General features: G+C 40.0%; 1 protein-coding gene across 2 annotated transcripts; it reads right to left on the reverse strand.

The window, feature by feature from the left end:
- Positions 1–804: 804 nt before the first annotated feature.
- cdc42ep3 (CDC42 effector protein (Rho GTPase binding) 3) lies at positions 805–10,423 on the reverse strand. 2 transcript variants are annotated; one of them, XM_014978794.2, is made up of 3 exons: positions 10,009–10,423; positions 6,390–6,434; positions 805–2,444 (listed from the first exon to the last, which is right to left on the reverse strand). In XM_014978794.2, exon 3 carries the CDS (start codon positions 2,252–2,254, stop codon positions 1,214–1,216), a length of 1,041 nt encoding a protein of 346 aa, XP_014834280.2. In that variant the 5' UTR covers positions 2,255–2,444; positions 6,390–6,434; positions 10,009–10,423; the 3' UTR covers positions 805–1,213. The 2 variants fall into 2 exon arrangements, with proteins under 2 accessions (XP_014834280.2, XP_014832123.2); XM_014976637.2 differs by lacking the exon at positions 6,390–6,434.
- Positions 10,424–10,638: the final 215 nt, after the last annotated feature.

The following is a 10,638-nucleotide window of genomic DNA, read 5'->3' on the forward strand; positions in this document are numbered from 1 at the left end:
CATGGTACAGATCTTGCAGCTTCGGCCAAGAACAATAGGAGCAAGCAGGACCCGGAACCAACCTATGTGGAATAAATTCAATTGGAAATACGTCACCACCTCTCGTGGCATATACCCTATTGCCGTCTAAAGAGATGCACCAAAAACAACCAATAAGAGCCAGGAGGCGGGGCTTAATGCTGTCAATCACACTTATGTACTAAATATCATTTATAGAAAAAAATTTGGAAATTTCTGAGTTACAAAAGTTAAAAATGTTTGACTTTTCAACCTCAAATTTCCTTTTTTTTTCTAGAAAATTTCTGACAATCTCAAGAGTTGCGTTTTCTTCAGAAATCAGGAATGTTGTTTTTACTAAAAAAAACATTCTGAGATCTCAAAATTTCATCATCTAACTCAGTCAAACTTAAATTTTTTCACTCAGCTTCTCCATTTTGGCTTCATCGTTCTTTTTCTTAGTGGATCTATTTGTTTTAAGCACTTAACATAATATACTGCTCAAAAAAATAAAGGGAACATTTCACTTTAATTTTGTGTGTGGCTCCAAATCCAGGCCTCCATTGGTTAATACATTTGATTTCCATTGATGATTTTTGTGTGATTTTGTAGACAGCACATTCAACTTTGTACAGAACAAAGTATTCAATGAGAATATTTCATTCATTCAGATCTAGGATGTGTTATTTGAGCTTTCCCTTTATTTTTTTGAGCAGTATATTTTAATAGATAAAGACCCCAACAAAACAAAATCAAGGTTATACTTCTTTTTTACCATGACTGTATCTGCTAAATAAGGACACAAAATAGGAAAAATTAATTTATTTGTGTTACAATGTCAAAAACACAAATATGCATAGGTTATGTGAAAGTAAATTGAAACCATGTGTTGAACAACAAAAAGTGCATTATTAGATAAACTGAAAATGTTCTCTGTTAACCTGGAGGACAACAGGAGAACATGAAAATGTTCAGCTGAAAATCAAAGGCACAACGGAGGTGAAACAAAAGCACATGCATCCTGAACATGCTGCCGGGGTGGAAACAAACATAAAGACTCCATAGAAGCTAGAATACTTATAAGTTTTGACAATAAAAACATAAGCAGCTTTGTCTACTGTAGCTGATTTTCATCTCAATGATATATCCAGACACCATTTTGATTACTCATAAGTCTTAATTTTAGCGATTCCCTACTTGTCCGTCGCGGCGCAGCTTAAGGCCGGCTCTTCGCTGCAGGTTTATCCATGATGTTGAGCACGTCGTCCAGGATGGACGGGCCCAGGTCCAATTCCAGGGAGAGGAGCGACCCCGTGATCTGGCTGAGGGAGTCCTGCGAGCCGCTTTTCTCCTTGGAAAGCTCAAATTCAAAATCGCTAATGCGTCCCTCCTCCACGCCGCTGTCCCTGTCCACCCAGTCCTTGTTGCACTTGGACAGCTCCTGCTTGAATCCCACGGTAATGTCACTGTTAAAGTATCCGTTTCGGTTGAAGACGTCGATGTTCTGGAAGTCCATCTTGTTGTCGAAGCTGTCGTAGCTGTCGCTGCTAGCGTTGCTGTTTAAGCTACCATTAGCTTTGCGCAAGCTATCGTCGCTGATGAAATATGGCGACGGCTTCTCAAACCTGCCCTCGCTCTTGTTTAGCTTGTTAGCCTTAGCAACTGCCTTCAAGGTTGACTTGTTCGCGCCTTCCAGCAGGTCTAAAAGGACGTCAGGTTTCGACTGGAGATCGGCGAAAGGCGACGAAGGCTCGCTGTCGAAGACGTCCATGGACCTCAGTAGGGCGTCCATCTGCAGCATCTCTAGCTCATCGGGGTTTTCGGCTTTCAGAGGAGGCGATGGACTCATAACGTCCTCCAGCGGATCTGCTGGCACCGGGAAGACGGTGGAGGAGATAGGCGGGAGGGTGAGCGCTTGGCTGCCTCCAATGGTTGGGAGTGAGATTGCATTCTTGAGGACCGGTGAGGGCGTTTCGGCGAAGGAGGCGTCACTTGTGCTGTGCGCTCGCAGATACTCACTTTGGTTGCCATAGTGAGCGTGGACGTCCTTTTTTCCAGGCAGAAGCTCATACTTCCCCTGGAGGAAGGACATGTCTCCGAAGGCGTCTCGTTCTCCGCCTTTCCCGATGTGGATGGTGTGGCGGAAGTCGCCAAGCGGAGGACTGATCATGTCAGGAGACAAAATGTCTCTCAGCCGACATTTTTTCCCCTTCTTGCTGCTGATGGGTTTCAGGTAAATGGGAGCTTTGGCCGGCATGGCTGTTTGTTGGGAGATTGCGTCGGATGTTTAGGATGAAAACGCTCTGCAGGTCTGGACGTTACGGTTCCCCAGCGGAGGGGCTTCAGTTACATTCTCAGAAACTCTCGCTGCACGCAGGAGTCCAGGAATAATGGCGGCATTGATCTGGAAACGGCTCACCAGTCGGCAGCAGAGAGGGGACACTTTTCTGAAATCAGACAAAACAGAGACAAAAACGTGAGTTTTCAAAAGTTTACAGAGAAATCTGGGAAAAACTTTCATGACTGTCATAAAACATGATGCAACACCATGACAGTCTTCATGAACATGACCATTTTAATGTGTGTTTTAGTGGAACTTTCCAGTGAAAGTCCCATTATTTACCAAATAATGACACCGATGTTGACTTTATTAATGTCATAATATTTCGACTTTATTCTCATACAACTTCAATCCTGTAATAAAGTTTAGTAACTGATCAAATATTAAAATTTTATTGTTGTAATATTATGACTTTATTCTCATTATTACAACTTTATTCTTATGTAATTTTATTTTAAAAATATCACCTTACTCTAATTTTTTTCCCTTTTATTTTCATACTGTTTTCTTAAAATTCTGACTGTATTCTCTAAGTATTACCACTTCATTCTCATTATTTTTTATTTTCATACAACTTTATTCTTGTAATTTTGTGACTTTATTCTCATAGTTTAATTTTTTTTTATTTTTTATGGCCGTAATACTCTGTTGTTCATTTCATCCCCTTTTATACGTTTACATATAAAATGCATTGATCAGATTGGAGATGTTAAAGTATCAGGAAGATGCTACTGCAGGCTTAGCTACTGTTTGCTGCAGTATGACGGATTTATTAGAAAGAAATAATTACCACACGCCCCAGAAATAAACTTTCAGCATCCTTAAAGAGTTAGGAAAAAATCCTCTTGTCTCGCATTTGAGAGCAAAGGAGGATCAGGCCTAAATCTGCGGACTTTGCTGCTGCATTTACACATCTTCTGGTCTGCGCCAGCTCTGGATGTGCTAATGTGGAACAGCTGGGCTGCAGATTGGGGCGAGCGGAGGCAGAGAGGGGGATCAGAGCAGGGCAGCCTGTTTTTGGAGCAAGCTACTGCTCCAGCATGATAGAAAGAGCTGCACTAGAGGAGGGCAAAGAGGGGAGGAACAGGGTTTACAGGGCTTTACGGGGATTGTGTGAGAGATAAGAGTGAAGAATTACAGAGCAAAGGCATCTTAGGAGGGAACAGGATGCAGAATGTGGACTGTTTTTTCTTTGAGGAGCAAATCTGTTGTAACCATAAGATCAGAGGTGGGTAGAACTTCCAAAACTTTTACTCAACTTAGAGTAACACTACTTAAACATATTTTTATTCAAGTAAAGTCAAGAATAGCCACCCAAGTAAGAGTAAAAAAGTATTTGGTAAAAGGTCTATTCAAGTAACTGATCAAATGACCAGTCATTTAATATTTAAAAATTACATTATTTATATGAATTATTGTCATTTTGGTCCTTAAAATACCAAAGTGTTCACTTAACTTTATATCTTGGTCCATCTGCACTGCAAAAACATAAAATCTTACCAAATATTTTTGTCTAGTTTCTAGTGCAAATATCTTATCATACTTGAAATAAGAATAAACAAACTTGAACGTAACTTCTCAGCAAGAAACGGGAGTTTGTTTTAAGTAAATACTTCCTTATTATTGATGAAAAGTATTTTTCATTGGCAGATAAATTAACTTGTAAAATGGGAAAAATGTCTTTTTATAAGTGAAATAATCTGCCAGTAGAACTGGGTTGCTAGGTAACGGCTGGGCTTGGCTGGCGTTGCTAGGTAACGATTGTGAAATAAGTTCAATAATCTGCCAGTGGAACGAGCACTTTTTCAACAATATTAGGAATAATTTACTTAAAACAAGCCTCTATATATATTGCTAAAAGTTCCTTTTATGTTAATATAGTTGAAATAAGACAAACTAAGATATTTTCACTATAAACTAGACCAAATATACTTGGTAGGAGTTGTATTTTTGCAGTGCAGATGGACCAAAATATAAAGTTAAGTGACAATTTTAAGAGTGAAGAATGGCACTTAAATGTCATTCTTCACTCTTAAATGACAATAATTAAAAAAAAATAAAATCAGGCAAAAGTAAATGTTTGTAAATCAGTTTGTTTCAATGTAAAATTTATGAAACTTTAACAGAAACAGCAGGTGTGTGTCAGGTGAATTTCTGGTTAAAACATGTTTGGTCAAATTGAGGACATTTTCCATTTTAAACCCGTTGGAGAATGTCACCAAGTTTAGAAACTAATGGAATAGAAGAACAGTCAGTAAAACAGCTTGTGGCTGAAGGGAGGTGACAGCCTGTGAGCAAGACGAGCGCGTTCCCATTTATAGGCATATTTAATTAGCAGAGTGCCTGGCCAGACTGGTCCACACCTTACATTTCACTCAGGAAAACATCCACATTCCTGCAGCAGCCAACCGAACCGCCATTCCCTCCTTATCTGAGTCACTTAACAAGTTTGTGTTTCTTCAGGAAGGCCATTAAGGGACGCACACACACACACACACACACACACACACACACACACACACACACACACACACTGGGGGTTTGAATCCAAACGGCCGCTGCTCTCGTCACAACTCCTCCGTTATTTGAAAATGAGGTTTACGAGGCGAAATCTCAGTTTATCACTCAATGAGCTCATTGGTGTTAAATATAGCTCTGACAGCCGGCAGGATGTGTGCGAGCGTGTTGAATGGGAATTTAACTTAAGGGTTGGTGAGAGTGTTGGTGAGAGGCGGCGGTGAAAGGTGTGACACGCGTGAGGCAGAAAGTAGGATGAGGTAGAAGTTAGTAGGAGGAAATACAGCAAAAACTGCACTTGGTTGTTTTTAAATTCAAATTTTTATTTAGGAACAACATGAAGATGTGAATCATCTGTTCTCATCTTGTAAAACAATATTTTACAATTGTCTTTCCATTGGACTGTATGAATCCTGACGTGTATTCAGAGTTCCCAATCTGAAGCAGAAGTGATCTGCACCATCTTGGTAAGCAAGTGCATGCGGTTCGATACAAACAAAAAGAAAATATCTTGACCAATGTGTGAGAGAAACATTCATGAACAAAATGGCTGCTGTCAGGATTGACCCGTATGAGACGGAGAAGGAAAATATGTCAGACGATGGCGGACAATCTGCTTCCAATCTCCTACTGCGATATAGTTGACTACTTAGTGAACAGGAAGAGTACGTACAAAATGGGTGAATACAATCAATGTTTGTAAAAGATGTACAAACTCTGGTGACTGGCAGAGTAAGTAAATGTTGTAACAAACATATAGGCTACATGTCCGTCTTAGCTAGCAGGTAAAAGTTGCATTAGCCTAGCTAATTATGCTAGTTTGGCAGCAAATACTACAGTAAATCACTGATATTTATCTTAGTATTTACACAGAGGTGGGTTAGACTACTCAAAAATTGTAATTGAGTAATTGTTGTAACATATTTGTTTATGTTATAGGAATGAAGTGAGAGCTAGTTCTAGGCTTGTGGCATTGTTGTCATAGCAACTGCCTGCCAAGATGGCTGCCAGTTACAAAGTTCACAGCCATGTAACGCCTAGTGAGAGCTATGTATACTCTTTCATGTGGTTAGTCAATATCCAGTACATTTTATTCTTTTTGTTTTATTTTATTTTCGCTTAGAACAGTTGAAAAAGAAAAACAATGAAACGAAACTTCAATACAATAAAACAGATTATCTTAACAGAAGAGAGAAGCTAAAGAACATTTTCATCAGTTTCAGATGAAAGTCTACTATATTGTCCAACATTCCTCAAGTCTGTCCTGTTTCAGTCTCAATGCAAATGTCAGTTCTTCCATTCAAAGAATGTTCATGGAGTGCAGGTATTTCATCATTCATTTCCGAGTAATTGCTTTTTTACTGGCAATTAACATTATATTAAAGATATATGTTTTATAAAACACTTTTACACAGCTTGGTCATTTGCCCTGAAACAGCTTAAAAGTTTGGAGTAATCCAATATGGGTACTCTAAGGTTTCCACTTGCTGTCTATGAGAAGGCAACTAATACAGTGAAAGCCTGAACAACTGACCTTCGCGTCAGGCTTCATGCTGGAGGGTCAGCTGGGCAGGAATGACTGGAATTCAAGGGGACATCAGCAAAACATGAGAGAAATTATAATTAGATGCCGGTCTTCAATGCCTTAGCTTTAATGAAACCATAATCTGTTAAAGCTGGTCTCAAAGTTTCCTATTTCACCATGTGAATTAGGTTGGTTTAAGTGTAAAGTAATGAAGCTGATATATGGTTTGATTATTACTTTATTCTTATATTTAAGAATCCTTTGACCATTTGAGGATGAAAGAGTCCCCCCACTATTTAGTCAAATTATTGTTTATTGAATTAAACAGAAAATAGGTCATGCTGCCGATAGTTGGAGCCGCTTCAAGCCTTCTTGTTGAACAGATTTTCAGCAGCACATACAGAGTATCGGCATTGCATATTATGGGATTAAATTATGTTGTCATTGTGTTTTTTCTGGAAGACTTAATGAGCATGGCCATTGCCCTTCTATGCAGTTTCCAGTAGACTCATCTCCCATCAGTTTTCCAGCTTTGATGAGATGAGATTTCTCCCATTGAAGCAAATTTCTGTGACTAAATTTCAACCAAACCAAATTTCTTTGCTGTTTTAGCATTGAAATCTGCCTGTAGTTTAGTTTTTGCAGTGAATTAACATTAACACTTGCACTGCGGATGCAATTTCTAGTAAGCCTTATAGTGTCGAACTAGAGCATTATGTTAATGTTAACGATTGGATAAAACTTAAAACATCAGTACAGTTGCAAAGGGGCTGATTTTTACCAGGCTAGTATTCAGTTAGCAGTTTTATAAATCACATAGCAATCTTACCAATACAATATGTTCAAAAATAGTTTGTCAACCTGGCTAGGGATCAAAATGCAAATTCATAATTATCAGATTGATAAAAATGTGACGCTGGAGACTTCTATGCTGAATAACAGACAAACTTAATTGAAGTTGCTGACTGAGTGATTTCACGAGTCAGTGTAGGCTGTTAACAGTTGAACAGGTGTATTCTAGCAAAACAAGCCCTAGATTCACACCATGCTTTTGGATCGACTCCAAAACTTAAACCAACTCGGCACGTGCTGCGAAGTATAATCTAAGTGGTGTCGCCACCACAGATTGCAGCCCTGGGTTTCATTTACACCTCCTGGGAAGATGGAAAGCTGATGGCAGCTTCCTCTTAGAAATGCTTGCCCAAGCAGTCATGCAGTCATAACGGGAGTGGTGCAGGAAGAAAACAGTGTCATTGGGTCAGCAAAGTGTCTGTCTGGACATGCAGGGATCTGGAGCCACTCCAGCCACTTTAAAACTGGAAGGCGAGGCAATGCATGCGAGGTGATGAAGCTTTGAGTGTGGAGGCCGATAAATATAGAGCCGGTATCAGGTAATTAAGCTAATAGCTCGTGATCTGCCCGGGTATTTCTGGACACCTTAAAGGCGCTTGTGATATCAGCAGCTCGGTATTATTCTGAGATGCAGCGTAATCTTACTGTAGTCTAAATAAACGCTTCAGTTTGCTGATGCTTTACAGTCTGCAAGCAGCTGCTACCTTCTTTTTAAAAATAGATACAGTGCACTTCCCAAAATATCCATCGAAGGATGACCAGAGTGACCTTTCACACACAAAAAACCACCATACTTTAATCTACATGGTGCCTTTCTTGGGAGAATTTGGAAGTAAAAAGAGTCCAGCTCCTCCCATGCTCTCTATAAAACAACAATGATGCTACCGAATCCCCCTCTTGATGTCAAACTATGACCTTGACTTGGGTCACGCCTTTGCATTTCAGAAAGACCCTCTGTTTGGGGTTGTTATAAAAAGAACATGCCACAGAGGGTAATGGCAGCCTTACAAAATACAAAATGCAATGAGCTGTTTCCTCAATTATAGGCAAAGGCCTTGCTTTCAAAGAGTCCAGTGGCTTGGATGAATAGCAGGGTGGAGTATTTGTTCTGTGTTTCTTTCTCACTCCCCTCGTGCCACCCGCATGTATGGCCAGCACTTGCCAGAGTTTTGCTTGGCAGATGCAAGCAGGGGAACTGAATCAAAGCGCTTGAACATGAAGAGAATGTCAACATGTGCCGGCAAAAATCAACACTGTTCTTCTTGTGTATCGCTAAAGGCCTCTTCAAAATCCTCGACTTGGTAGAAATAAAAACCAAGAGCAGCTCTGCAGAGCAAACAAGCTTTCTTTACAAGCGTGAAGCCAGAATATGAATGTCTCCTGGAAAACAGGGATACTAGAAAAATTGCTGTTCCTCGCGAAACAGCCATGAGAATGCTAATCTGCTGAAAGAAGCTGCTGAAGAGAGCTGAAAACAGCTGAAGGGAAACTGAGGACAGCTGACTAGACGGACAGAGCTGAAAATATTTTATATGGAGCCCAATGGAGGAAGGGGTGACATGCCTGCACTCCAGAAGTGCTTGAAAGTAAACCATAAAACCTACACCACTGATTCTTATATTTACTCAAAGCAGACACCTGTGGCTACATTTTGATGCATAAATTATTTCTGTGGAGTGAAATATGTACAAACAGCAGCATTTTGTTTGTGAAGAATTACTAAAAGCTGAAAAAGCGTAAGTTGCTAGAGTGCGGGCTCTGCCAGTTGAAGAATTACGCCATTGGATTTCATTGTAAATCTGAAAACAGAGAAAAATTTGCATAAAACTTAAATCGTGAGTTTAGAAAAACCGTAAAAGATATCATAATGCTGAATAACATGAAGATAGGTTTACATCTTGTGACTTGTTTAAAAGCTGAATGGAGTTTTTAGGTTGAAGTTTCCAGAAGTAGGAGAGTCTTAAAGAGCAGAAAGTTTTAGCTGAATTTTGTGGAGTTCTGAATATTTTATATGGAGCCCAATGGAGGAAGTTGTGATATGCCTGAACTCCAGAGGTGTTTGAAAGAAAACCGTAAAACCTACAGCAATGATGCTCATATTTCGTCAAAGGAGACAGCCATGGCTACATTTTGATGTATAAATTATTTCTGTAGAGTGAGAGATGTATGAACAGCAGCAATTTGTTTGTGAAAAAGCAGTGAACAAAAGCCCAATGTCAGTTTAAGAATTCTGCCATTGTAAAAAAAAACAAAATTGCATAAAATATAAAAAACTCAAATCAAAAAGCTGAATAATATGAAAATACCTTAACATCTTGTGATTTTTTTAAAAGTTGAATTATGTTTCTAGACTGAAGTAGGCAGAATAAACAGGCTGTTGAAGGTAAAGTTTTTACTGAATTTCAGTGGAGCCAAAATCTGCATAAAAGTTAAAATATTATAAAAAGTATGAAAGCTGAAAATGCAAAAAGATACAGCAGAATTCTCCTGAAGAAGCTGAACGTTTAGACAAATGAAATGTTGAATGTGCAGAACTGGTATGGAAGATGTAGTAATAAAGAAAAGCACAATCTTAAGAATCTGATGCGGTTTTACTGTAAGGTTGCATGAATGAAAGCAAAGCAGAGATTTTTATAAATGCTTGATCATAGTTTTATGGTTCAAACCATTTTCTCAGAGGAACCCCCCACAGACATGCATGTCAGCAGCAAATCTCCTGCAGCATCACTCGGATCATGTTAGCATCGCAGTGTGAGGTCAAACATCTCTCCCTTACCTCGGCTGGATCTGAATCCTGCTCCGGTATCCCTCAGGATGAAGTGTGTATCTGTGAGTGTGTGTGCTGCAGTGCTGCTCCTGCGGCGCGCTGACACTGTCCTGCCTTCTGTATCCGCCTCCGGGCGCTGCGCTCCGGATGACTCGGACGTCTGCTGGACAGCTGTTTGGGAATTGCTCTCCCACTCCTTTTTCCTTCTGCAGTCTCCTCCTCCACCTCGCCTCACTCCCCCCACTGGCTCCCTCCTCCTCTCCCTTCTTGTCTGTTTCTCTTCCTTCTCGGTCGTCTCTCTCCTGCAGCACCTGTGCACGTCTGTCCACCCTCTTGCAGAGCTTGTTTTTTTTTTTTAGCTGTTCCTCAGCTCTGTTTCTGCAAAATAAATATGTGTTATTGGTGTGGTCTCTGACTCTGTCCTCGTTTAACTTCCCACATCTGATAAGATCCAATCTGGGACTCACCCTGTCTGTCTTTGGCGCCTGTCCTGATTTTCCTTATCTCTGTAAACATGCACACTCATTATTTTCCCAAACTCTAATTTTGCAAACTCACTTCATTATGAGATATGATTTTTTTTCTCCTCTGAAAGCTGCAGCACAGCGAGGCGTCAATGACTGAACAGACCAATTGTTG

This window comes from Poecilia mexicana, unplaced genomic scaffold, assembly GCF_051168715.1.
Source record: "Poecilia mexicana isolate PSO_F unplaced genomic scaffold, ASM5116871v1 scaffold_15, whole genome shotgun sequence".
Taxonomy (NCBI): domain Eukaryota; kingdom Metazoa; phylum Chordata; class Actinopteri; order Cyprinodontiformes; family Poeciliidae; genus Poecilia; species Poecilia mexicana.